Source organism: Manacus vitellinus, unplaced genomic scaffold (genome assembly GCF_001715985.3).
Source record: "Manacus vitellinus isolate BGI_N305 unplaced genomic scaffold, ASM171598v3 scaffold_15_pilon, whole genome shotgun sequence".
NCBI classification, from domain to species: Eukaryota; Metazoa; Chordata; class Aves; order Passeriformes; family Pipridae; genus Manacus; species Manacus vitellinus.
The window spans coordinates 11,174,172-11,201,557 of NW_021939122.1; the positions used below are offsets into that span (position 1 = coordinate 11,174,172).

The 27,386-nt window shown below is 45.5% G+C and overlaps 1 protein-coding gene across 1 annotated transcript in view; it reads left to right on the plus strand.

Annotated features, from left to right (window-relative positions):
* FBXW4 (F-box and WD repeat domain containing 4) overlaps positions 1–27,386 on the plus strand; it is a 60,282-nt gene that overhangs the window by 22,344 nt on the left and 10,552 nt on the right. The window contains exon 6 of the mRNA XM_029958570.1: positions 22,872–22,937. Coding sequence (XP_029814430.1) covers positions 22,872–22,937 — 66 coding nt within the window. The remainder of the gene's footprint in view (positions 1–22,871; positions 22,938–27,386) is intronic.

The window sequence follows — 27,386 nt, forward strand, 5'->3', positions numbered from 1 at the left end:
GGGGGCTGGCAGCCTTATGGTTTGAGGTTTCCATTTCCAGTTTGCGATCGTTTTCTCTTTGCTTTTTAAATTCGCAGGGGGAGAAGGTAACTTCACCAGACCTTGGCTGCTGTTTACCTTTGCTCGGTTGTGCAGTGTGCCTTTGTTTTTCCACCTTTGATCAGTGTCCTGCCAACAGATAATTTAGCAATTGCATCCTTGGGTGGAAGTGTGGAGTTAATGTTAAAATTAGGGTTTTTTTCCTTTCCTAACTTCTGTGGCTGATGAAGCAGAGAAGAGGAGAGGGGAGGTGAAGGGGGCCATAAATTCTAGACCTAGTGATTCTGTTCCTTGTAGAGAAATGAAAGCCTCTGATGTCTCTTCAGCACTTTCATTAACATTTAAATTAAGGGTTTGTTTTTCAGGCGGCTTCAGTCGAAGCCCTTTCATAGTCTGACACATGGAGGCTGTTCTCTCTCTCTTTTTCTCTCTCTTTTTCCAGCTTGCATATCACTGTACAATAGTAATCACTGCTGTATTTTTTTTTTTCTGGTCTCTCAGGAAGGCAGCGACCTGAGAAGCTGTACCAGAGGTTCAAAGAGAAAGAGAAACGGAGTGCAAAGGTAGATGAGCAGAAGGATGCCAGGTTTCACTCCTGCAATTAGAGTGGTGTCTGTTCCCTCCCCTGCTTTTCAAAGGACTGTTTTTGGGGGCGGGAAGGGACATAGAGGGATGGACCTTTCTTGCACGGTGAGAGCCCCAGGTGCAGATGCCTCTAACCAGGTTCAGCTTACTCCTCCCAGATGAGGCCAGAGGTGTCACTCAGAGGATGCAAGCTCGTGCCCTGAGGTGGGGAGTGAAGCCGTAGTGTCCTAAGATAGCAGCCTAGCCCCTCTAAAGGAGTGTTGATTCACTCTGAGGACAGCAGGATACTGGTCCTCAGCCTACCATTGGCATTTGAAAGGAGGGTGATAGTGCAGGATATTGCCCTGAAGTAAGGGCAATATCTGTCTTTTGTGCTGCAGGGCTTAATTCACATCTGCTTTGAACATTGCAGCTTACTGCAACTGGAGGAGAGAGCTGGTGAGAAGTGTTTGTTTGGATTTTGGCTTTCAACAATCTAAACCAGGCCATGCCTTGCTGTAGCTAAGCAATTTCTGGTGTAAGAGCTAGTTGGTTCAACATCAAGAAGAAAAAGCTCTTTTCCACCTGCTTCAACAATTGTGTAAGCCAAGGAACAAGGAGACAGTTTTAGGAATGGCAATGACTTGCAGTGGAGTGGAGAACCTGTATAGTAGGATTTGTGTAAGGACACGAGTCTTTGTTCCAAAGCTCTTTTGGAATCTTCCACTTTTTATCTCTTACCCAGTTGGTAACCACTGATAGGATGTTCTGCAGGCTCTCTGACAAGAGTTGAGGGGCTCCAAGTAGCACTGAACTGGTGTCTTCTAGCTAAAAGACATAGGAAAATAAGCCAACACATGAGCAGTGTTTAGCGTAATGAAACCTGCAGCTTGGTTGCTGTGACTGTCACACTTTTTATGACTTCACTCTGCTACCACCCCAAATTTGTTTTCCTTTCACTAGGACCTTGACCCAGGTGGGCTTTGAAGGATGCCAACATGATGAGAGCAGCAAGCTGGCAATAGGATCAGGAAGAGTATTCTCTACATGATGGTAGATACGGTGCATATAGACAGGTGCCAGAAATTTTTGTTTCTAAAGACTAATCTTAAGTGTGCCAGTGGTGACCATGATTTATACTGTGTAGCTTTTCTGAGAATGTAATTCAAAGTCATGCACTTGCAGAAGCGTCCTATATATGCTGAAAAACGTTTGCAGTTTGGATTTTTTTTCCCTTTTGTGTGAACTATCACAGACTGTAGTCTGTAATTTCTTGTGTCACTGTTGTCAGGTTGGACCATTGCGTTTGACTGTTCAAAGTTTGTGGTGATGGCTTAGACACTGAGTGATGCAGAACAACCTTTCAGGGGCAATTGATCTTGCCCATATTCCAAGTGCTCTGGAGCTATCTGGTGGGATGTGCTTCTTTGATCCCATCTGACTCCAACAGTTTTGTGCCCATCTGATCTTTCTGTCACAGCAGGTGGGTCCTAACTCCTCTCTGTGCCTAGTCTTAAGAACTGCCACCATCAATGTCATCTTAGTATCTTCATCCTGTATCATGCAAGGGGGATTCAGAATATCTGTTCTGCACTGCTGGCATCCATCCACTCTTCCAGGTGCTTCAGCTTTTGGAGATTCATAGGTTCACACCCACTGATTTTTTTTCTTCTTCAGGGCCCGGTGTTGGATGGTGCTGAGCATGTTTCATGAAGCCCACAGCCTGTGTAAACCAAATGGGAAAGAGGATGGTTAGTACTTGTCACACAATGTCCTCGATTGTGACTTCTGGCCACCTCCAGTGTTGTTCAATCTGCAACTGAGGAATGCTTTTAATTTAAGCTCTCCTGAGGCTGGGTGCCAGCGTGGAGCTCAGCTTGGCTGCCCCAATGGTACTTGGGGCAAGTGTACTGCAGCACTAACTGGAGTAACTCCTACTAATTCTCTTTGGAAGCTGCACTGTATTTATGGGTGGAGAGGGCGGGTGGATGCCTGCCCTCCCACCTTCCCCCATGTTGTCTCAAAAGTCCCTGGTGCATCTTTGATTAGGTATAGGTCAAAAGAATTTCCACATCGTGACCTTAATAACCAGGGTTGATTGGCAGGCGGTCTGTGGAGAGGGAGCAGCCTGTCCCTTTCATCTCCCTTGGTGCCGTGCTGGGACAATGGGCCAGCATATTTTCCTTGTTGTTCCTCATTTGAAAAGGGTCTGGTATCTCTACTAGGTACCTGTGACATGGGGGTCTTGATTGGGGTCTCATAAAGGGCCCTGTCACTGTGTCCAAAGGCCAGGAATACAAAGGCGGTCAGTGGGTGGGGGTCTCAGCTGACCACTGAAGAAGGGAGGGGAGGGTCCTGGAAGCAGTGGAGGGAGAAGCAACCCCTGATGGGAGACCTTAAAGGGGGGTAAGGGGGAGGAGGCGGCCCATTTTTGTCCCGAACTCATCAAGCACATCTGCAGAATTGTCCCAGCCGCTGCCTCCCAGTTTCAAAAGAAAATGATCGTTTGATAAACCGTCCTGATTCACCACTTTCTCACAAGGGAGGGAGACCCACCTTTGACCTCTATGATTTCACATTGGGCCCAGCTCCCCCCCCATCCAATTGCTGGAGAAACTTTGAAATGCATCCCTTGCACTCCCTTTCCTTCTCCCTCTTTCCCTTTACTCTCTCTTCTCCCCCCTTTTTTTTTTTTTAGTCCCCCTCCTCCTCTTCCCACCACCCCCACCTTCCCCGCTCTCCCGCTTTGTAAAAAAGCAGGCGTACTGCTTTGGAGTTTAGGCGAGTAATTAGTAAAATCTTTTCTGCAGCACAATAAAACCGCAGCCCTTGGTCCGCATATTCCCACAATTTACATACTTGCGGGCATTCGAGAAAACAAGTGGCATTCCCAGTGCAACGCTGCCTATGAAAATCATTTGGAAGGCACGGAGGGGAGGGTGCTGAGACCCACTTGCTCCTGCGAGCTATAGGAATGTGCATGAATATATTAAAATGTTTTCACACAATGCTTGTATTTTCCAACGGGAAGAGGCATCTTCTGGATGAAAGGCGGCTGGCCCAGACACAGGCCCCTTCCAAACGCTCTTTCCCACTCAGGGTTTGTTTGCATGGACCAGATAGAGAGGGGGCCTGGAGGGGGAGGAAGGGGCAAGGGTGCTATCTATGAAGAGTAAATCTTTGTGTGCCTCCTACCCGCTCCGTGTTTGTGGTCCCAGAAAGTCAAATTATGAGGGAATTGTGGCTGTGGAGGGGGACAGGAAGGGAGATCATCAGGACTTTCTGCAAAAGCTTTTGGAGGCCTTGAAAACGTAGAGAGGAAATAGCTTGTAATGGAGCATACAGTGCTCTGACCAATGGGATTCAGTGGCTGCAGCAGGAAATGACTGAGAGGGAGCTGGTATCTTGGGCAGTATTAGCAAAGTGCCTATTAATAACAGAAAACACTCTTGCAGTACTTTTCCAGCTTCATCTTATTGTCAAGAACAGCCTGCTCAATGCTCAGTCTGGGCAGTCTGTCCGGCTATTCTTCCCCTTTTTCCAAGAGGGTGTTCCAGAATTATTCCAGGCTGTGCCACAGGTGGAACCCAGCAGTTTTCATTCCTTTTCAGTCAGAGCCCGCTTAGCTGCCTTGCCTCCAAAGAGGTTCTTTGGGCTCTTTCAACTTGTATGTGTTGACAACAGATGTGTGGTGAAACTTCTATCTAGAGAATGTAGATCAGTGATTTCCTTTCTAACGGACAAGAATTGAAGGAGAAATTTGAAGTGAAGGGAGGGAGAGGCTGAACACAAATAATGAATGGCTTGGCTTGGGGGTAGGGTTTGTACATAGAGAAGACCATGAGTTCAGCTCCAGGGATACTGTTTTATTTGAGAATACTGGGGCAGGCTGCAAAGAGGCCTGGTTTGGAAGTAGGCTGGTGGCTGCATTTTTGTTATTTTTTTTAATAATTTGCCTTTGGTGAGAATGCCCTTTGAAATTTCTGTGAGAAATGGTGTGGTACCAGCATGGTGATCTGGATGCCCTTGTCCTATGTAGTATACACATAGCCTTTGTAGAAAGCTCTTTGGGCAGGCATCCTGTCCAGATGCATTCACCCCTGAGGAGTTACAAGTCTGCCCACAGCCATGGCAGCACAAATCTATGGATGCCAAGAAGAGCTATTCCAAGGCCCACACTACCCATCTCAAATGTCTGCTCTGCTGAAGGAACTTAGCAAAACACAGGCTCCCAGAACAAGATATAAGCCATTTAGAGAGTAGTGGGAAAGCTTTACTGAGACTTCTCTTCAGCTGAGCCAACTTTTCTTGTCCTTTCTGACCAGATTCTTTCTGTGACAGGTGAGAGAAAATGTATTCCCCAGCCCTGCAAGGAGCTAAACAATCTAATATCTCAACACCTTTTGCAAAAGGGTATTCTTTCATGGCAGCTGTTCCAAAAATGATCTGCAGAAGTGGCAAAGCTCTGTAATGCTGTTGCTGCCAGCTGGCCTGCACTGGTCATGGTGCAAAGGTCTCTAACCTTTCATTGGAAACAACCAACAACCCAACTTGTAAGAGGGCTTACTGCTTATTCTTAATTATTGTCTTCCCAATTCCCTGCTCCTCCCCTTCATCTTTCTGCATTTCTTAAAGAGGCAGTGGAGGGAAAAAAGCTTTGGTTTTTGTTTGGGAAGGAGGTTAGCAAGGGCGACACGGCCTCTGCAACCTCTCATAGGGGTGTCTTGTCAGGGCGCCGCATGGAGGGCACAAACAGATCATAACCTTTAAATGAAAATGTGATGGAGGGGAGAGATGAAAGCAGTGAAACAAATTAGATACATCTAGAGGGGGTGCTCAACTGGAGAAAATTAGCATTTCTTCCTAATTGGAGTGCAGGGCATTCCATTACAGGGTTTCATTACAAGGAGGGAAGCACTGGGCCTCTTTGGGGGATTCCCCCCTGCCCTTGGTTCTTCTAGGAATAAAAATTTATTTGGAAAAGAACTGAGAAAGGACTGAATTTATGAGAGTGAAGGTTTCAGACTGCTGCAGGAAGAAGAATTATAGTAAAGCACCAGTTCTTTATTTATTAAGACAAGGAAGTGATGATTATGTGCACATGAAGGCAGGTGTTAGTCCTAGTTTCCATGAAGGAAACTAAAAAGTGTACAGGAGACTACAGGTAATGGTAATTTTCTGATGCAAGTACTTGCTGAGTCAAATTTGCAGGCTATCCAAAATGCATTAGTTTGTTTGGAGCATTAAGATATGTTTTATGACTAAGATCAGTGGAATCAATTCAAGTCTGCTTTACGCTGCATATCAAGTCCATGCTGTGCAAAGCACTTATTTAAGGCATGTTTGTCTAATTCTACCTCTAACTAGAGCTGTTGTATCCAACAGGAATTTGCATATATCCCTGGGAGGGCAATGGCCAACTTCCAGCACAGAATGTTTGGTGGCTGCACTGAGTCTTGTGCACAGCTTGATGGTCCAAATGACTTGTACCAACTCAAGAAATAGACATGCGTGGATGTGGCTTTATACGTGCATCTGTATGTATAAATGGGTGCAAAGAATAACTTAGAAGGAAACCAAGGGGCAAGGCTTAGCATTGCATCTCTGGATTAGGAGTAGGGGAGAGAGTTTCTTTTTTCCAAGCAGGGATTAAATTATTTATCAGTCAGTGCTCTCAGGAAAGGCTGGGAGGGAGGAATGGAAGAGGGGGAAGAAGAAGAGGAAGAGAAAAGCAGGCTTTCTTCAGGTGTGTGGTATGCAATGTATGTTGCTCTGCCAATCTACAGTTACAAACTTTTCTGTTCCAGCTCAGGAGAGGGAATGTATAAGTGTAGGAATATGGGTTGTAGGAAAGTTCTGAGGAAAGGGTTCTGCACAGAAGGTGGCTCTTAGCATAGTGGGAGGATGTTTACAGTAGCACTGCCTTAATCCTGGACAGGCTCTGTCATCCGTGTGCTCGGGATGAGGCTGAAAATGATACAAATTTACAGAAATCATAAATGTAAATCTCTGACTTAACACTTGCTGCTTAATTTTGGCATTTTGACACAGAGTAAAACACTGCCTACAGAAATATCTTCAGGCCTAGAGAAAATATTATTAAAAATGAAAGCATGTCTCAGAGATGGGCTTCTCCCATGTTAGGTTTGGCACACATCAGGATGATGATGTCTCCCATCCCAGCCTTCTGCGGTCACTTCGATTCTCGCAAAAGATGAGAAGTGGTAGACTGTTCAAAATGAGCAAATGCATCAGTCTGGTTCTAGATTAGTAAAGCAAGCTACTTTTGAAATGTTGGAGAAGGTAGAAAGAAGATGGGAGCAGGACCAGAGAGGCTGGAGTTTGGAGAGGAGCAAATGAGTAAGAGGAGATATTCAGGCTTGAAGGGAGACGAATTCCTCTGAAGAATGGGAATTTCTCTGCAATATGTGCAGTTGTGCATCTGGCTTGTGTGCTAATATGCTTCAAAATGGAGCATGCCAGAGTGTCTCTTGCCTGTAGCTAAGCTTCAGTTTCCCTGGGTTGCTGGCATTCTGCATCTCTGTTGTGAGTGGAATTGGACACTGGAAACATAGATGGAATTGTGCAGCTCTGACTCTCTCCTTGGCTTCGTTGCCTCTGGTTTCTTTTCAGAGCAGTGTGAGACTGCTCCAGACTGGAAAACAGTATGGAAAGTCTGTTCTTTCTGTGTAGTGTTGCCTGTAATGTGTTCATTGGTTCATTATTTAGAATTTGTCAGGTCTTCTCTACCTTCCCTCCTACCTGCATAAAGCACAACGGCTGCAACCACTTTCTTGCTCTAAAGAGGTGTTGTGGGTTTGTGATGCTCCGTTCACTATCCCTCATGCAGGCATATGGGATGTACTCTTACTGTTTTGTAAGCCTCCTGACACTTCACAGATGCAGGGCTAATTTGGGACCAGGTACTAAAGACAGCTTTTAACGTGCATTGTCCTGTCTAATGGGTAAATCCTTGTTCTCTGTCCTCTGAGATTGAGGTACAGATTCCTTTAAGTCTTGACTGTCCATCAAAGAGGACTTGAATGAGCCCTTGCTATGGTTGGTAGACACAGACAGCTAATGACAAGAAAGACACCATTTCCTTTGAGAAGAGAGACCTGTACCAAGGTGATGGATAGTCCCAGAGATTTATTAGTGTGGGGGCTGGTTAGAGGCTTGCAAGCTGTAACCCAACAGCTTTGGGTTTTTTTCAGGATTAAAAAAGAAGTCTGGTGGTCATCTGTGTGTGTACCTCTACCCCACAACTAAAAGAAGTGAACTCTCCAGAAGAAGCAATTGAAGACTAAGCTGGGCCAAGCAGCAACTGCTACTATTGTTGTGCTTGGTCTCTTCCTCCTGGTACAGCTGTCTTGAGCTTTTCACCTGTGCTTTGTTCAGTGACCTGCTTCAGCTGTTCCAGCTGATTTAATAAGGGATGGAGATGGAGCAGGACTGTCTGATGGAAGACGTTTTCTCTTGCATCCTATTTTCTGTCTTGGCCTAGAGCCTGTTTTCCTTTTCCGTATACTTCCTCTGGATTTTCTCCTCTTTGATAGTGGAGAAGCAAGGGAGCCTGCTGCAGATATTAGAAAAGCAATAATGTTTCTCTAGCATCTGTGTTCTGATGGTCTCAGGGCAATCTGGGAACATGGACAGTGTGCAGACCACTTCAGATAAGTTTGGAGCCTGGCAAAGCAAAGGGTTTATGTTCCTGGTATGTGGTGGAAAATACGAGGTACTTTAGTAATACTGAGTGCAGGTGAACAGTACTGTTGCCACTGTGCAATGTCTCAGTCATCTGCTTCCCAAATTATGGTTTGTGAGACCCTAATGGTCCTCAAACCTGTGTTGGTTCTCCAGCTCTCACAGCAGAGACAGTGATATGGCTCCCTGCCAGTCTAGGAGTGATCAATCTGGTTGAAGTCTCAAAGCTTGGAGCAACCAGTTAAGTCTAACCTGCCTCAGAAGGAGCAATGAACAACAGGGTTTGAAGACAAGATACAGCACAGGCACACTCCTCTGTGCCAAAGAAATGGCTGCATTACTAGTTTGTATCTGTTTTTGTGGCCATTCCCCATATTTGGTCCCAAGTCAAACACTTTGCAGAAATTAATGATGTGCTGATATTTGGTTGCCTCTGTTAGACAGTCCTGATAAAACCAGTCTAAAAAAAATATGGAGAGTAAGATGATGGTGGGTAAGCCTGAATATGGAAGTGTTATTCACCAAATCCTACAATAGTAGAATTAGAGACATTTGAATTTACTAGGAGATTGCTTAAAAATCAGTGATAGTATTTCTTCACACAGTGTGTAGTGAACTTACTGCTCCAGAAGGTTACGAAGGTAGATGATGCCACTAGTTTTGAAAGTGATTTGCCAAATTCATAGATAGCAGATTCATAACGGAGAACTAGGTGGGGATACACTCTTCAAAAACCTTAATACATCAGTTATGGATGCTGGGGTGGTACAAAGAGAATGACCACAAAAGGGTGCCAAGCTTACATGTTCTTTCTGAACAGAATCTGGTTCAGATGTTGGAGACAAAATGGTGAGCTGGATGGGCCATGGCTTGATGAAGGCAGATATTTCTCTTGTTCTTCTGGCCATAGTGGGTCAGTCCAGCATCCACCTACCCCAGCGTTTGGTGTTCAGCAGTGGTCAGTAGCAGATGTCTGTGGAGAAGGTAAGAAATAAGATGAGCAAAAAGATCCTTTTATGCCTGTTCTTTCCCAGCTTCCAGTGATGGGGAGGTTAGGGTTTCCCTGGCTAGAGTTTGCTTCTGGACCAGTATTCCCTTCATATTTGCAGAGGCTAGCTCTGTGAGCAGCTCATCTCTTCTTTCTGAACCTGTTTGTGTTCTGGGCTTCGTAGCCTCATTTCCAATCCAGAGTTGTGTCCTGAGGAAGAAACACTTTGTTCTATTTTTAAACCTTTTGCCTGATTGTCTTGCAGGGTTATACAGTGAATGATTCCTCCCTCTGGATACCCTCTGCTATGTTTAAAGTTTTAATATTTTTCTCAAGTCACCCGAACTCCAGTATCAATGGTCTTGTGTGAAGCTCTAGCAACCCATGAGCGTTGCAGGTACTTGCTGGCCAGTTGTTATTTAGAGTGGACTTCAGTGTAGGCGTCTCTGAGCTGTGGTAAACTCATCAGTTCCTCCCAGTGCAGCCTCTGACTGGAGTCCACAGAAATGCAGCCTAATGTGAATTGATGGTCATGTAATTGGATCTTCTGTATTGACATGGTAAAGATCAATGACATCTTCAACTGGGACACTTGTAACTTGCTGCAGAATCAAATAGTGATGCTTGAGTAATGTGCTCATTTCAGTGTAGGACATGTCAGTGAGCCTGGTTCTGGCATTTCTTTGTACGGGTGTTTGTCTTGCCAAGTGAAAATTGTTCTTTTAATAACTGTGTTTTTGGATGTGACTTCCTAAATTCTCAGAGCACATGGGAATAGGGCAGGCCATGGAAAGGAAAAGAGGAAACTGTGGTTTCACGCTCCTGCCCACAAAACTGCCTATGCATCTAAAGCTTCCAGACTTCTGTTCCTTGAAGCGTTGGAGGAGTGACTGCCAGCAGGTTGTCCTGCTCCACTTCGACAGCAGCTTACTGAAGGGCAGGAGGCAGTGTGGTACTTCTTATCCCTTTTTCAGATATTTCTTGTTGCCAAAGGACAATGTTTATTAGGGAATCCTCTGTTCCATTGCAGAGTTGAGGCCTGAAGAGGCCTTTACCCAGTCCTTTCTGGTACAACCCTTTCCCTTTCCCTCCTCCACAATTTTATGTGTAAATTTTTTCCCAATATACTGACATCAAGTATGATAATAAATTATTACTCACCTTCTTGTCTTTCCTGTCCTTTCCCTGTCTCTACACCATCTACTTTGCCTGATCTCCTTCCTATCTTCATCTGACTAATCTCAGTTATCAGTGAAATTCAATAGTTCTTGGCCTGCCTTGCAGCCCAGCCTGATTACAGATACTGAAGGTGATAGCTTGTGCTGTGAAGCTGTCTCTTATTGTATATTGATGGTCAGGATGGTTCAGACTCTGGCTTCTGCAAAACTTTCCTAGCAAGTTTTTGGGTGGTTCAGGATCTGTGTGAGAGGTGGCCACTAAACCTCCTTGTGCCTCAGACATGTGCTGTCTGTTTGATGAAACCTTGTGAGCTTTTCTCTGCACACAGGGCTGGGGCTTTGTGGCCCGACTCGCAGCTTTGATTTCTCACTCTGGTGCTTGCTCACAACCAAGCATGCCCTGAACCTGCAGATGGAGAGTAGGGGCTTTATTCAGGATCTTGGTTGCTTGGGGGCAAACAGTTGACATGCTCCAAACACTTAATATGAAAACCCTAAAGCAAATCATATTGCATGGAGTGAAGAGCTGGGGAAGTGGAAGCTGCCCAGAGCTTTAAGGGCAAATGAATTAAAGTTGTTGCAAGCGTGTCTGTGTCAGGACTGGAATGATCAGAGCAGGAAAGCTCTAGGAGTCATTTCATGGCTGAGTTAAACGCAGATGAGGCTTTGCTCGCCTCCTCCGCAGAGCACCTGTGTCTCCATGCCTCAGCGTCCTCGGCCTCTCTGTGTGTAGCATGTGCTACATATATACACTTTCCCCCTTTCACCTTTCCTGGTCTTTGACTTCTTAAAACCCTCTGAGCACTGTTTCCCTCTCCCCTGATGAAGACCTCATTTAGACCTAATTTGTAAATTGTCTGAATATCAGAAGGCAGAGCAGGAAGATCAAGCACTCTGGTTTTGTGTGATTTGGCTTCTTTTTGCTATAAACATGAACAACTACTGCTCCTGCCTCTGCATGGTGAAAGAACTGCTGCCCTTTGTGGTAAGATAATGAAAGTATGTGTTTCTTGAGAAATCCTCTTCCTCACCATCCTGATCACTTCTTTTAAAATTCTCCCAAATATGGAAGTTTGAATTTGGTATACGTGTGTGTATGTGTATGGCAAAAGGAATAAGACAAAAATAATTCATGGCTTGTGGCACCAGGAAAAGAGATTCCTTCCCACCTCTACTCTTAAACTGAAACATTCTTGGGTTTTAGTTGTTCTGGCAAACCTGAAAGGATTCTCCCCTCCCCCTGACCTCACTGGCATGCACGGATTGCTGCTTATTGAAAAGTCATTTTCTGTCATATGTTCTAATGGAAAAGTTTATATAAAATGTCATTATATATATATATATATATATATATATATATATATATGCATTTTTAAAACAATACTTTTTAACTGAAAACTCTGCCCGTCACATCTGAAAATATACTGGGATTGGTCTTGGCAGTCCTGAAGCTTAAAAAATGTAAAGGAGATATTTTATAAATGGGAGAGGTTTTCTTCTTTTGCATCATGATTCTTTAAGCATTTTCTACACGTGAGCATGTATTTAGACTTTTGTCCAAGGCAGTGACAATTCTACCTGTCCTCTTGTAGGCTGTGGGATTGTAAGAAGAAAAAGTCCTGGACAACATAAGGTTTATGATAAGGTATGAGCACAGGCGACATTACATATCTTTTCCCACTAGTGCAAGGAATGTTTACTATATTTCTCTGTGCAGGCTTGAAACTGGCCTGATCAACATGGGTCTGTGTATATTTATTCTTAGTGTCTGCTTCTCAGATTCTGGCATAGATTTCACAGCAAACATATTTTGTCCAGAAGTATCAAAGTTTGCTTTTAAGGAAAAGTCTTGAGATGAGCCAAAGGTAAACGGTATTTGGCTGAACTCATCTCTGTGACAAGTACTTAAGGCAGCTTGAGTGAGGCTGCAAAAAAACTGGATTGAAATTGAAAAATGGTCCTTTCTGTGAGAGTTTTTAGTAAAATGTGACAGATATATATATATGGCCTGAAAAGAAACCAGAGTCACGGGATGGAATCGGGCAACTTGCTTCTCCAGTTTGCAACCTGCTGCAGCATTGTGTCACAGTTGTATTTTTGGCAGATCAGAAATTACAGGTCTGTGCCCTGAGGGTTGTGCTGCCTGCCTGTCCCCTTGCTACAGCTGGAGTCCCTGAGGATCTCCTTTCCTTGTTGCTGGCATTGTTGGGACTGCATCATCAGCACTACGGTGTACCTGGTCCTTTGATAAAACTAGTGGCATCTTTTCACTTGCCTGCTTACCATTTGGTCTCCATTGCAGAATCAGGACCAAGCTTTTAGATTATGACAATTCTTGCTTTCCAGTAGGATGTTGCAATTATAAGGGACACAAGATGAGTTTTTTCAAACTATGATTTAACATCAAAAAAAGAAAGCAAAACCCAGACCCCGTTGCACTGAAGCTGTGAGCATCAATTCAGCTGAGCAGCTCTAACTTGTCTACAAGACCTGACCAGCCAGGACAAGCATTTCTATCCTGAAGGCAATGGTGATAAATTTAAAGAAGGCATAGATGCTAACAAGTCCTGAGATCAGCAGAGGCAGTGTGCCACAGAATGACGGTTTGTGGCTTGTGGAACAACTGACACCAGTCTGATTTGACACAGGAGCAATACACTGGTAGCCAAGTTTTTTGGTCAACCCACATGCGGCAGGTTTCCTGTTAGTTTTGCAGAACCGAAGTCTTGTAGCAGAAAGGGAGGCAGAACAAGTAAGGTCCCGCTATGAAAAACAGTTTTGGTTTGCTAATGAGAGATGGCTCAGCAAAAAGAGAACCTGGAGCCTTTATTGCTGTCCTCCTAGTTCTGCTTATTGCCTGACTTTTGCAGGAGTTGAATTATTTTTCCCTGATTTTTCTCAGCAATAAGAGTTCTCACTGGCACAGTTCTTGCTATCCTGTCTGGGACATGCACTGTCCAGCTTATTCTCCCCAAGTCTGTTGTGTTTCTTAATCTCAGTGCAAAGGTACTAGACTAGAAATCCTGTCCTGGGAACATAGGCTACACCAGGCCTTCAAGAATCTGTCATGCATTGCACCCCTTCACATGTTCCTATTGTGAATCACTGGATCTCTTTTCTCCTTTACCCCATTTTTGGCATCCTATACTGCCTTGTTCCACAGGCTGGGGAAAGATGCTTGTCATGAGCTGACTTCCTCAGTGTGTGTCCACTGCTGATCGTCTCCCAGCTCTGCCAGGCAGACTGTCCCGCTCCAACCCCCTCCTCTTGCTTGCCCCAGATCAGAGCCCCCAAGAGGCCTTTGTCCGCCTGTTGAGAGCAGCCCCCATTCCACCATTCCCACATGGTGCACCCTCCCCAGCAGCCCTCTCTCCATTCAGCAGTTTGGGCTGAAAGAACCTTGGCTAATTACGCTGGGCTGAAAATTACCACTTTGCTGCGTTCTCCTGCTGCTGGGCCCATTTGTGTGGGGCCTGTAGTTAGAGGGAACAAAGTCCCCCCTGTGGAGCCAGGCAGGCCCCAAGTGTGAAGCTACAGGTACAAGCAAGAGGGGAATGAAGGGAATAATTACCAGCTTCTCCAGGTGAAAGCCCAGTTAAAACTTCAATAAGCCAATTAGGGGCCAGGGTGTGTATGCGGGGAGAGTCTCCCCCACCTATAACTGATTCCCACCAGGCAATTAACAGAAATCATTTCACGGAGGGGAGGATAAGAAATGGCTCTTAGAAATTGTCTTGAGTTGGGGGGGCCCTGAAACAGCACGAGTGCTGCAGTGGTCCTCATGTACTCCAACCTCCCGGCTCACTGTGTGGCCTGAGAGTGTTGGTGGGGCTAGGGGGAGAGGAGGAGGGAGAGAAAATGGCAAAGAAAAAGGAATCGCTGGAGCTTTACACCTGGGCAGGCTCTGAGAAAGCGAGGGCTGGAGTTCAGAGTTTCTTGTAAGGCTGTGTGTGGGCCCAGAGCACCGATCTTGAGGGGGCTGCTGGATTTGGAGAAGTGGGTGAAGATCAGGCTCAGGGTGTCTCTGCCGTCAGGGCAGGGGGGAAGGCTAATGGCGTGGAGCCCAGTAGGGAGGGGATAGATGCTGGGTGTGAAGGTTAGAAGTGGGTGTGCAGGCCCTCAAAGATCTGCCTAAGATGTGTCATAGTCTGTAGGTGGCCTGCCTTATCCAAGGAGCAAATAGTGTCTAATACTTTGCATGTATCTGATCCAGGGACCATGTTTTTCTGCTGCTCAGCCAGCAGCTTCACCTGTTTCTTCCTTTCAGTTTGTACCAAAAAACGAGGAAATTTGCTCAAGACAGAGATTTTATGGAGTCACCTTGCAATTCCTTTGTACTGTATTGCAGATGGCACATGCAGCAGTTGGAGGTGGAGTGTGCTGTCTGGTGGGTACCTCGCAGGAGCTTTGCCCATAGGTATTTGAAAAGCTGCTCTGGGGAGTAGAGCAAGAGTAGAGCATAGGATGAAGTTGCTGCAGATGGCTGAGATCGACATAGTGATGTTGGAAGGGAGAATGCATTGCGTCAGTAAAGAAGTCCAGACACCAGCTGTGGTTATTTCACCTGCATGTGAAAAAGAAACAAAAAACTCAAATAAACCTTAAACTCCTCAAAACACAAATGTAACCTCAGTAGCCACTTTGCCTTTCTAATGCTGTAGCTTCAAACCATGACAGAGCATTAATAATATCCTTTGAGGTTTTGTTCTGGTTACTGATAAGCTGAAATAACCCTACTATAGTGGTGTTTAACCACCTAGTCTTGAACTGACCTGGAAGTCCCTAGATTTTTTTTTCTTTTTTTTTACCTCTGCATGGGCTTTCTGCTGCACTTGATTTTTGGTACAAGTTGTTCAGATCAGTGCCTGAGTTATGCTCTGGATTAAATTTCTTTTATGGTTAAGGAGTCTCTTTTTTCCCTATAATAATGGTAATAACTTGTGCATCATTTGGGGTTTAAATTTGGTCTGGAGAGCGCTAAAGAGTTCTCATACAAAAACTTCTGTCTTAAATAACTACTCCATGCCTGGCAAGCCCAGAGGTTGGGGAGCAAGGAAGGATGAAGATTCTTGGACATACTATGTAAATATGTATTTTACACTGTTAAACATAGATTATCAAGCCTTTCCCTTTCATAAAGAGCAGGGCTGATATCAACTCAGTCGAAATACTTGTGTAGCCACAAAGGCAATTCTGTTTGATGTTCTGAAAAATGACAGCAGCACTGTGGAAAAGCACTGTTTGAATATTCATCTCGTACAGGAACACTCAGGACCCTCAATCAACTTTTATAGAGCTAATCAGAATGTTATCCTGTCCTGGACAATTGCTTCTTCCTAAAAGCATGTGTCATGTGGAGTATTGGGAAAAGCAGTGATACTTAGATGTGAACAACCCTAAGAACATCAGGATTGTTCTGTGGGTAGACTCACTAGTTTCTAATAAAGGATATTTTCCTGTTCAATGCAGCAGTGTGGAAGAGGTCTATGTGCACTTGTTTGTCTTGTCTGGAATCTTTGTCTTGATGTCATTGAGCTCAGTTTTTCTCCCGAAGTGGGGATTATGTTTTATAGCTGCTTGCCTGGTTTCACAAAACTTATCTGCTACAGGGCTGGTGAAGGGACAGTGAGCAAAGTTACAGGTGACTTGGTCAAACAGTATGGGGTGAAACTTCAAAGCAGTGAAGGCAAGATGGAGGTGTCTGGGTTTTGTACCTGCTAAGCAGCTTGCTAGAGTAGGGATGATCTATCTGCCGTGCTGGGAATTTGGCCCCTGGATATATTAAAGGCTTGTTCTGTTCTCCAGCCTGTGTGTCTCTGAAGTCTGGAGGAAGACATGAAGTTAGAGGCCAAGAAGGAGGGTTGGAGAGGTGAAGCTGACATTCCCTCTACCCTGAGGCATGCAGTGAATGACCTGGGAGGCAATGATATGAGCATTTATTCTATCTAAGGAGCTGGAGTTTGTCCCACATGTGACTTCACTGTTTCAACTCAGCATCTCCACAGTGCCCTTCAGTATAAAATGCAAATGCCTTCTTTCTGGGGACCACTTTCTAGTCATCCACTTGAGGCTCAAGGTGGCATGTGAATGAGTCATTAGTCTGTCTGTTCATACCTGTGTCACTGGTGCTCCTTGCAAGAGCACAGCATTTCCTCTTGGAACCATAGTGGTTGTAAATGTTGCAGGGTTCATGCTGTCTTCTCTACCCATCTTGCTTTCTCTCTGACAAGTCATGGTGGGGTGTTGCAGAGCTCTTCTGTAGCTTTTGTAGTTCTCTTCTGCAGCATTTATGATGTGTGTCAGGAGCACAGTTCAACCCTGAGTTGACTGATGTCTTGAGGGATGCTGTGGCATGCACTCGGCGCTCAAGGAAGTTGCAGCAAACCTACCAGAACTTTCCAGTCTGTTTGTGGAACAAGCTTGGCCATTTGCCTCCAGCTGCTGAGTCTTTTTGGCACTGCTGAACAAAGATGAGGCTGTGCTGCAGTGGGGATCTTTGGCTTGCTCAGGTGAGCTTTAGATACAACTGCCTTACCTGCTGATTTTTGTTCAATTTGTGGTTACAGAGTGTTAACATATAACTTGGATGCCCTGACTTACTTCTGAGATACTGAAGGTGCTTGGTTCAGTTCTGTGGTTGTCCTCCAAGAAGCACAAAGTAGGGCTAAAGGGTTTGGTCTGGGGCAGTGAAGGGGCAACACCAGTCTTGCATGACCACCCAAACCTGGATTTGTCCAGCGTTGCCTGAATCAAAGGCAGGTGAGACTTCTTGGGTGCCTGTGGTGCCTGCTTTCTCATGAAGAAGAAAATGCTAAACTGATGCCGTGCTGCTTTTTTTTTCCCCCTGCAAATTAAATGGCCCTGGGGATGGAGCACTTGCTTCCTTGCTCTCTGTCTCTCTCCCTTTGTGTGTATCTGGTCTGTTGTAGAAGCCTCATGCTGGAGGTGGCAAAACTCATTGCGCTGGGTTTCCGACCCCCTCCTCTCCCCTTCACAATGTTGTTACTGTTGCATCTGCTCTTCAGCAGGGGCTCCATCAAGTTTGTGTGACCTTAGCACTGTATTCATGCTGGAGGAGTTACCTTCCGTAATGATGTCAACTGATGAGGTTGGCAGGATGGTGGCGGCCGCGATAAGACATGACATGTTCTAATGATTCGCCTTAGCAAGCTGCGTGTGTGTGTTGGGGGGGCACAGAGGGGCTTAGAGAGGGGAGGTGGGGGCCCCACAGGTGCCGACAAAGACTTTGACCTTTGCTGCTATAATATCAGTGTTTCACAGGCAGGGCGGTTCGGTAACCCACTTTCAGCCCATCAAAAATTGATTTAATTGCAATTTTTTCCCCCAATTAGGAGCACTGGAGCTTAACTAATTGGAGTAATAGAGAGTAATAAGGCTCTGATAAAAAGCCTTCCTCTGCCTCCTTTGTATCTTGTGTCATCGCCTGTCAGAGGTCAGAGAGCTTGCATATTCTATTAGGCAGAGTTGCCTTCATTTGTACAAATTAGTTTACCCAACAGTAATTAAAATGCCAGTGCGGGTCGGGGAGAGCTGAATACAATTGATGGGCACGTTGGTGAAGGATTTGACAGCTCCGGTGGCCTCCCTTGCCAAAGCGTGTCAGTGCTGAATCAAAGGCTACACAAACCCACAGACCCGTGTGTTTAACCCGCGGCACCGTCGGCACCAACTGCTCTCTCTCTTCTCCTATCTCCGTTTTGGAGTTGCTCTCTCTTCTCCTTCTTTTCTCATCTCACTTGAGACTTTTTAAAATAGATGTTTCCCATCTTTGAGCTGTCCCTTCTGTTGATCGCTTTCATAACACTGCTACCAGCCCCCCCAGCCTGTTTCCCCTCGGTTCTCCCCCTTCTCTCCCCCCACCTTCCACATTCCCAGCTGCAGGGCTCTGTCAAGTAATAACTTCTTTGTTTCCCAGTCCAGTGAGTCTCCATATATAATAGTTTCCAAAATGGAACAACGATGTCCAATTCCAGGGGGCGGGGGAGCGCGCCAGGAGGAAGGAACAGACTCTTGCACGTGTCAAGCAGATTCTGGATTCGAAATCCCCGAAGAGCAGAATGGGACTTGAGAAGCAATCTGTTTACAGTACAGGAGAAGGGCACAAGCCTGGGGAATGGGGGAAGTTTAGAGAGAAGAGGTGGGAAAGGACTTGTTTCACCCAGGTTCCTTCAATGACTTTACACTGCAGAATTCCCAGCTCAGGCAGGGCCTACTCTGGAGCCTGAGTTGACAGTGGGGGAAGTATGTGTTGTACAATGGAATTTGTATATCTGGAGCTGAGACTGTTTCCAAGCCTCATGACAAACAGCATCTTTCCAAAAGGACTGATGGGCATCTACCTCTGTCCCTCTGGTTCATTCACATCTGGCAATGTTCTGTCCAGGATGGGGTAAAGAGGGATGCTACACGGGTGAAACTCTAGTTGGCACCTTGGGAGTGGGCATGGAATTATTGCAACTGGACTGTAGCCAGAGCACTACTGATGTTGCCAGAAATGCCATGGGATCTTCAACAACCACAAGTCAGTCAGATGGAGAGTTCTTGTGTTTCTTCCAACAGCACTGCCAGGATATATGTTCTCTCTCATCCCCTGGCCCAGCTTCTGCTGTGGGGGAATGATCTCTAATGAAATATCTCTTCTGTAGCACAGAGAAATTCTGGCTTTTGGAGAAGCAGGTTCTTGGTCGTTTTTTTTTTTCTCTTGTTTTTTCCTCTCCTCAGTAGGGAGTTTCAAATAAGAAAGAGAACACTGAAGTATCAGATGAGTTAGAAAATTTCTTGCTTTGGACAGCAAAAACATGTTGTGTATGAAGTACGTGTGTCTCATGCTCTGCAAAATCCTTGCCTTTCTGGTATAGCAGAAATGGAAATGTTATGTTGGTTTGGTTTTAGCTGCTAGGGTATCTCTGTGAAGACAACATGTCCTGTTATGGAAGTCCTGCAATGGTGCTTATTTTCCCATTAGAAAGGCGTTTTAGAGGGAGGTTGTAGTCATGGTACCCAGCAGCTTTCACAGGACAGAGGAAAGCTTAGGAGAAGGGGCTTTGCATCTCCAAGGCCATCTGAAGCTTGAGCATAGCAGTTTTATGTTGGACATAGATGCATCTGATCAGTGTCAGTGTATATTAATAGTATTGTATATACTTCAGATGGATAGGTCATGCCTGCATTAATATATATAGGGTATCCTGTGCTCCCCTCTTCCCAATCTAGTCTCTCCTCAGTCTCTCTGACTCCAGAAAGCATTGCAGGCAATATAAACGGCACTCTCTATGCTAGTAACTCAGCTTGAGTTGTTTCTCTTGGGCAACCTGCAGCAACAGTTGTGAAGAAGCTGCACTTCTCTGAGTCAGAGGTTTTCTTGTGTGTGCTCTGTGCTTTCTAAGATGTAAGAGCCTTATTCGAGATGCACTGAAAGAAGCAAGCCACTGATAGAAAGCTTCAGCTCTGCTGACTGAAATTTCAGAAGTTTTGTAGCCAACCTTTACATGCTTACTTCTAATCTGCATGTTGTTTTAGACCTGCCAAGGCTGACTTGTGTTGCCCTTTTGCTTGGAGTAAAACTGTCGCCTCTGCCAGGTTCCCAATTATGAGAGGCCTGGGGCTTAAAGGTATATGTCTGCAGATCAGACTGAGGGTGAGGGGCCCTGTATCATCTCCTGGAATCCAGACTTTAAGATTAGTTCACTCTCAGGCTTTGAGAATTTCTCGTTGGCACCACTTCTTGTGCATGTTGTCTTGTGAATGCTGTGTTTTAATGCTGGCAGTGAAGGTGGCCTGCTCTTCTGGGAGAAGTCTTATCTGTGCTTGCTAATGGGCTCAGGCTGTTAAAGATAAGGCCTGCAAACCTGATCCTGCTGAAGTTGGAGACAAAATTCTTGTTGACTGAATGGAGTCAGCTTTACCCAGAAGAGACTTCTTTGTGGCCCTGAGGCCTGTATTCCATGGTGGAGAGAAATCTCTTTATCTAATGCTTTTTTTTCCTCTTTTTTTTTTTACTTTTTTTCTTTTTGAGGGGTGGGGGGTAAGGACCGAGGAGGGAAAGCTGAAGTCCAGAACTGACAGCATGAGCGGGGATTAGACCTTGCTGTTCCTCCCACCTTTTTCTCCCTGTTGGTGTGCCTCCATGCTAATTTAGGCCTGTGGCAACCATCAAAGCCTTGTGCATACCTTCTGCACAAAGGGGCCTGTCTCCCACATGAGGGTGTTCACTTCTGGTACAGAGTCAGTTTGTCCCCCAGAAAAAAAATCTTAAGCACCCAATTGCCTGCTTGACTGACTCCCTGACTGCTATTATGTTTCTAACCACAGTAATTTGCTTTAGTAGTTATTAATGGATTATGTTTGGGGAGGGGGGACAGAACTCAACACCTATCTTTGTAGCTGAGGGACTCCCTGACCAAAGAGCTGCTTTCCAGACATGGGGTTTGACTGACGAGCTGTCAAAGTGGGTGTCTTTTGCTTGTTTTCCTCTGAGATAGGAGACATTGGCAAAAAGGGAAGTGTTCCTTCTTGTCCTGCACTATGGTGGAGAGAAGGCAGGCGTTGAGGAGAAACCCTGTTTCCAAAGATGAAATGCTGCACACTTTCTTAATTTATCCTAGTGGCTGCTGCACAACAACTGGAATTGGCTTTTCCTTGGATTTAGACTTTGGTCAGGGATTTCTGTGGGGAAGAATAATGTGTGCACCCTGCAGCACCTCTAGGGAGTGCTCAGTGCTACAGGTGCATTGGCTGATTGCATGTGCACTGCCAGTGAACCTGGGATTTTGCATGTAAGACAGCATGGTTGGAGACACTTTGAAATAGCTCTGGTGCTGCAGGACTTTCCTAGCCCTAAAGGGCAGCTCAGGGTCACAGGACTTGTGGACACCTCCAGGTATGTGAGTTTGGGTAGGAAGTATAGAGCCAGCACAAAAGTGAGCCTTGGTAGCTGAAGCTCTTCCTAGGTTCCTGTAACTCTTTGAAATGATTTGATGTTATCTGCTTGCCTCTTTTGCAGTGTTTTGGCAGTGCTGCTTTGGCCTTATGATTTGGAGGAACTAATTGCTCAGCTAAATAGGAGTAGAAGGGGTTCTGACTTTTGGTCTTGCTTCCTTCTCTGGCTTTGATAGAGTTGAGCCCGTGTTTACCCTTTGGCTGCTGAGTGCCTTGTTACACCAGCAGTAGTGCTTCTCACAGAAGTCAAAGATGCTACAAGAATCCATTCCTGGTGCAGTAGAGGCTTGGAGACACCTTGATTTCCAAAGGAATGCTGTAGAGGATCAAAGAAATGTTTCAAAACTACTGTAACTGCTATTTTTACAGACATGACACTGTTTTCTTATTTTGCTTTCATCTTTCAGCTGCCAGCCCTGTGTCACAGAGCAAAAGATGTTTAGGCAAAGCATAGAGATGGCTTTCATTTAAAGCAAGTTCCATTTCCTGCATTTGTGCTGTCCTTGTTTTATTGACTTAAACATAGTTTTGGCAGTTTACTCTTGGGAGCTGCAATAAATGTGGCTTTGTGAGAGGTCATTTATAGCTTACCTAGAAATCCTTGTAAGAGCTACTTTCTCTTATTTGGACTGAGGATAGGAAGTTGGCACAGAACAAGCAGTGTGGTTTGGAGAGCCATAGCACCCACATTCCTGATGCTTGATTTTAAGGATTTGTTCCTGTCTTGTGAACTAGTTTGAAGCCAGTGGCTGTTAAGTGACCTCTGGAGCCAGCGTACGCAACAGGGACATAGCATCGCCTGGAGGACTTCGGAATGGACACTTCTGGAGAGTGTGAACTGAGCCAAATATTGCTGCAGGAGAGCTGTGCCACCTCTAACAGAGAGTGCTTGAGCACTGGGGACGGCAACCTGATCCAGCTTTGAAATTGGCCCTGCTTTGAGCAGGCTGGACCAAAGACCTCTATTCTGTGATTCTTTAGGCCTGTAATGCTGCAGCCAATTCATGATTGTGCTCAAAAGTTGTCAACAAACAGGAGAAAGGTGTGAAGTAGGAAGTAACAGGGAATTTTCCATGAGATCTTTCTGCAGCTTACAGCACTGATAGCGTATGAAACATGCTGAGTATTGTACTGACTTGTTTGAAGATGTCATTGCAATTTATGGCTGTTACTGTCAGGTTTTCCCACAAATGTGTCTTTGTGTCCTGCCAATTCTCTGCAGTTGTGACCTGCTGCATCTGGGAAGCTCAGCTACTAAGAGCTCTGGAGCACCTCTGCTGCTGCCTGTCCCTTGTGAAATGTTGTGGGACATGCTGAGATAGTCTTGAACTAGAATTCGAAGTCTGTCTTGTAACCTGTTTTCTGTCTTGCTCATGCACTGTTTCTTCAGAACATGAGGATTAGTAAGTGGTTTTTGTTTGCTTGTTTTCTTTAAACAGCTCATTTGTGACGGGGACAGCCTGCTGTGGACACACCTCACCTCTGAGAATCTGGGACCTTGAGAGGTGAGTGAGCTTCCAGGTTACAGGAAGGGACTTGAGGAGAAAAGTGAATAACAATGAGAAATGCGATATTGGAAATGCTGCAAAATCATTCCTTTAGTTCATGTAGGCAAGGGATGTTTAAACTTGAGATTTGTGACAGAGTGGGGGACAGAACAAACTGGTATGGAAAAGTGTATATGGTTCTGGTTCAGTAGGGAGCAACTTGACTTTTCTTCCCAGCTTTTCCAGTTGATGGCACAACCATCGTGATTTCTTCCCATTACCCCTGTACAGTCAGAATATACCCATTACACCTTCCTTTCCATCTGTCTCTGATGCCTCAGCCTGAGCCAGAGGGGTGAGGAAGGTGATACCTATTCTCCCATCACCCCCTTCTCTGTCGTGCTCAGAAGCCAGAGGCAAACACAGGCTCTACAGTCATCTTGTCTTGGCTGGCAATTCTGGTAGCTCAGAGAGGTGAGGTGTGGGCAGGTTATCTGTGGAAGTGACTTAGGCATGTTGTCTTCTCTCTGTCGTAATAAACACTGAGGAGGTTAATTGCTGTGGCCTCGGATTTGGGGCCTTTGAGTAGTTCCTTTTTGGGGAAGGTGCTGACCTTAACAACTGGGGAAATGTTGATCTCAAATCTTGACGTGAGACTCAACTGCTGACAAATTTGAAACTCTCAGCCTGGGGGTCTTTGTGTGGTGATGGACAGGTAGCAAATATTTGGCAGGATTATTGGAACGGCAGCTCAGCTTTCCGGGACTGGTATGCTCTGGGTAGGAGTGGCACAGCACAGATTATCCAAAGGAGTGCCGTGAGGATTGAGGTGAGCAATGGCAGAAAGGGCCTGAGGGGTGTGAGCAGAGCTGTATTTAGGGAGAGGAGGTGGAGGAGGATTGGTGCAGGTCTCAGGGCAAGTCTGAGACCAAATGCCTTCTAATCTATAGTTTAAATAGATTAGGTTATCTAAGTCAGCTGTATCAAATACAAATTTAAAACAGTTGTTTTTTCTCTGAAGTAACAAAATTACTTTGCAAACAATGCATCCTACAAAGGATAAGGTGGAGCAGGGAAGAGAGCGCCAGTGCATTGAGCTAATGGTGCATGATTCTTAGTGACCCAGTCCAACAGTGCTTTGGAGTACCCCAGAAAGATGGAGGCTGTGCTGTGATACCCCTGCCCATCAAGTCTTCTGGCTGTTCTTGAATAGAGGCATCTGCCAGCAGTGAGGAGATGGGAAACCCTCTCCCTCCTGCCCCAGCTGTTCTGACAGCCATTCCCAGGGAAGCCTGAAGAGATAATAAAGCTGTGTAGAAAATAGGATTAAGGTAATGAACAAGCACAACGGAGTTTGATCTTTCAATAACGTAAAAGCCTGAGTGACAGGCAAATAAAAAAGCCAAGGCAACCTAGGCCACTGGGCCTCTGTTGCAATGGCTGGAGTGTCAAACTTATTTTTCCCTCTTCACCTGTTACAGCTGGAATGCACCATGCCACTGGGTCTTTTCCTCTCCAGGGACCTCCGTGAGCTGGTGGACTCATCAGCATGTGCAGGGCAGGAGACTGAATAGGGAGCATGGCTGGGAAACTATCACGTGAAGCTTGATGTGATCATTCATAGCAAGGGAGTACAGAGCTATCCTTCTGAGTCTTGCCTCTCCATAAACTGTTCTTCTTCCCAGCAGAGCTTTTGATCCATTTTCAAAGGCTCTGGTGGCTGCCAGAAGCAATCTCATAGGAAATGCTATCTCTTCCTTTGAGGCTTTTGCATGTTGTCTACCTGGTCAGACTCCAGAAGTGAGAGTGTGGCATGAAAACTTGAAATCTTAGAGGCACTCAGGACTTAAAAACTCCTTCTGTGCCCAATGTGTCCTAATAACATCTGGCAGACAGAGCCAAGCTCTCTGATTTGCTGCGTACCCCTTCCTTGTGGTCACAAAGGCCCAGAGGTTGACCCATAGAGGCTGAACATGGCAAGGACATGATCTCTAAGTGCAGAATGTGGGTAACTTCTGTCAAAAAAATTATGCAAGGTACAATGATGCTTAAGATGTGTTCTTTAAAACCACAGGATCCTTAGCACCACTGAGATGTTTAGTACTGTCTGCAATCAGTTAGTTCAGTTAGTTCAGTTAGCTGGGTTTTCTCTACATCAGGGGATGTGTAAGTAACAGTGCAGCGGTTTCAATGCCATTCTCTTCTCTTGAGATAGGTGGTCTCTTTTCCCCAACAGCTGAGAGCTGGAACATACTAAGAAAGGATTTAAAGCTTAAATAACCTTTTGTGTACTGATCATCTTAGTTCCATGCCAGATAAGTCCTTGGCTGGTGTTTGTAGCTGTTGGTCATGGTATGTTTCGTTTTTATGACCTTCGCTGTTCCCTGACCCTGGGGCAGCCATTCTCATCCCTCCAATAGGAAGGGGATAATATCTTCACCTGTAAATATGTCCTGTGCTTTGAAAAGGGCTTGGTTGGGTTTGGCATCAAGGAAATTTTTAGTGGGGAAAGGAAATGCCTCTTGCTGCATCCCACCCCCACAACTGTCTTTCATTTCTGACTCTGCTGAGATGATGGCGTTGGATCAAAGCCACAACAGGCAGCAACAAGCAATTGTCAAGGGGAGTCTAAAGCAGGGGGATGACTGCGTAATGCCAAGACACTGTCTCTGATGGCTGGAATTCCAGATGCTGCTACACCTGGCCCTTTCTCCTGTAATGAAGGAGGATTTAGGTTTTTTTCTTATGCTTTTGAAGCTGGCTAGCTGCACCTCTGGAGGACATCTCTCATCCCACAGATGCTGCATTGTGCCATCTGATTGCTTCTAGATGTGGGGAAGTTGCTGTGCACTCATTCCCACTCAGGATCAAGGTGTGTGTGTGTGTGGAAGGCAGCTGTGAGTAACTTCATTGATTAGAGGCCTGCACGGAAAAGGAGAGCGATGAGTAGTGTGGGCCACTGGATACTAACCTGTGTCCTTTCATGAAGTGTCGGGCCTTGCTGACTCCTTGGCCTCTTGCAAGTCCCATTGCCTCTCTGTCAGTGAGACATGATGGTAGCTGCCCCTCTTACAGGTCAGATACCTTTCTTTGCTCCCCTTTGCCTTTCTCTATTCTGACTTTCCTATCTCATTTGCCAGTGTGAGTGTGTGGCTCAGCAGAATAACCACTTAATGGCATGCAAGAGAAAAGGAAACTTTATTCAGATCCTCCTCTTCTTTCTCTTCCTATCACCTTTGGGAGTTTAAACTCCTTGGAAGAGGAGGGTGATGCACCACTGGGGACAGCTCCAAGGCCAGCATTTGTTGTTTGCCTGTGGAGAACTGTTGCTTCCCCCCTTACTGGGGTGGTCTGCATGTCATTAGGTGACAAATGCCCTGCCTCAAGGATCCTTCTCCATAAGGTAGGATACTCCACAGGTCTCTTTGCAGCATCTCTTGGAGCTATTCTGTCAAGCCTGATATTTGAGGTGGACCAGTGATCTGTCTGGCATGGTAGTCCTCATGCTGTGAACATTTTGAATGCACAAATCCTACAATGTTCTTTCCTGTGACATGACATGACAGATGCAGGGCATGAGAGCTGTTGTGAAAACTGAACCAAAGTTAGCTGTGCCCTGCAAGCCACCCAGATCCTCTACCTTTTAAATATCCAGTCTTTGTCCAACTCCTCCCCCCTTTTGAAAGCATTTTTGGCAGAGTGGTTTTTTGCTTTTTTTTTTTTTTTTTTTAAGAACCCTCTAATTTCTTGTTCGGTTTTTCTCCCTCTCCTGAGCCCTTTGAAAGTGGCTTTATGCCGTCACTGACACCAAACTGACACTTTGCGTTTCCCCACTTCTTATCCCTTTATGGCAACAGATGTTGAAATTTTGTATCCCTTTTATCTGTCCCTCTTTGCCCTCTTCCTGTAATTAGGTTTCCCTTGTTAGCAGTACAAAGTGGCCCGGTTTGCTGCCTGGCCTTTTGAGCCATTGTGTCTGAGCACATTTTTTTCCTCCTCTTTCGGAAGAGTTCCTTCCCCCTTAAGTAATAGGCAGGGTGTGGGCCAAAGCTGTGTCTTTTTCTTGTTTCTTTGTTCTCCATTTATCTCTGCCACCTTTTTCAAAGAGATGGTGGAAAAAAAATAGAGAGTGCATGGAAGATACAGAGTTGCATTTCTTGACTGTCAGGCCCCTTGCTTTTCAGGTGTTCAAAGCAGGTGCTTTGATGTCTACAAGTTTTGGGAAGGTGGGAGGTAAAGGATTCATGAGAATGGCTTGGGAGTGGATGAGAAGGGAGATTCAGGTGTATGGCTGGTGCCCTCAGCAGAGGGCTGGGGAAGAGTCTCAGGGTAGCCAGGCAGCTGCTGAGCATGTTAGTAATCTGTTTTGCCTGTAGTGCTATAGCATTGTCCTCTTTCTTTCCAAGAGCCAGCATGAGCATTACCATCATAAGCAGCTGGCTGAAGTTTGCTAACATGCTGCTGCTT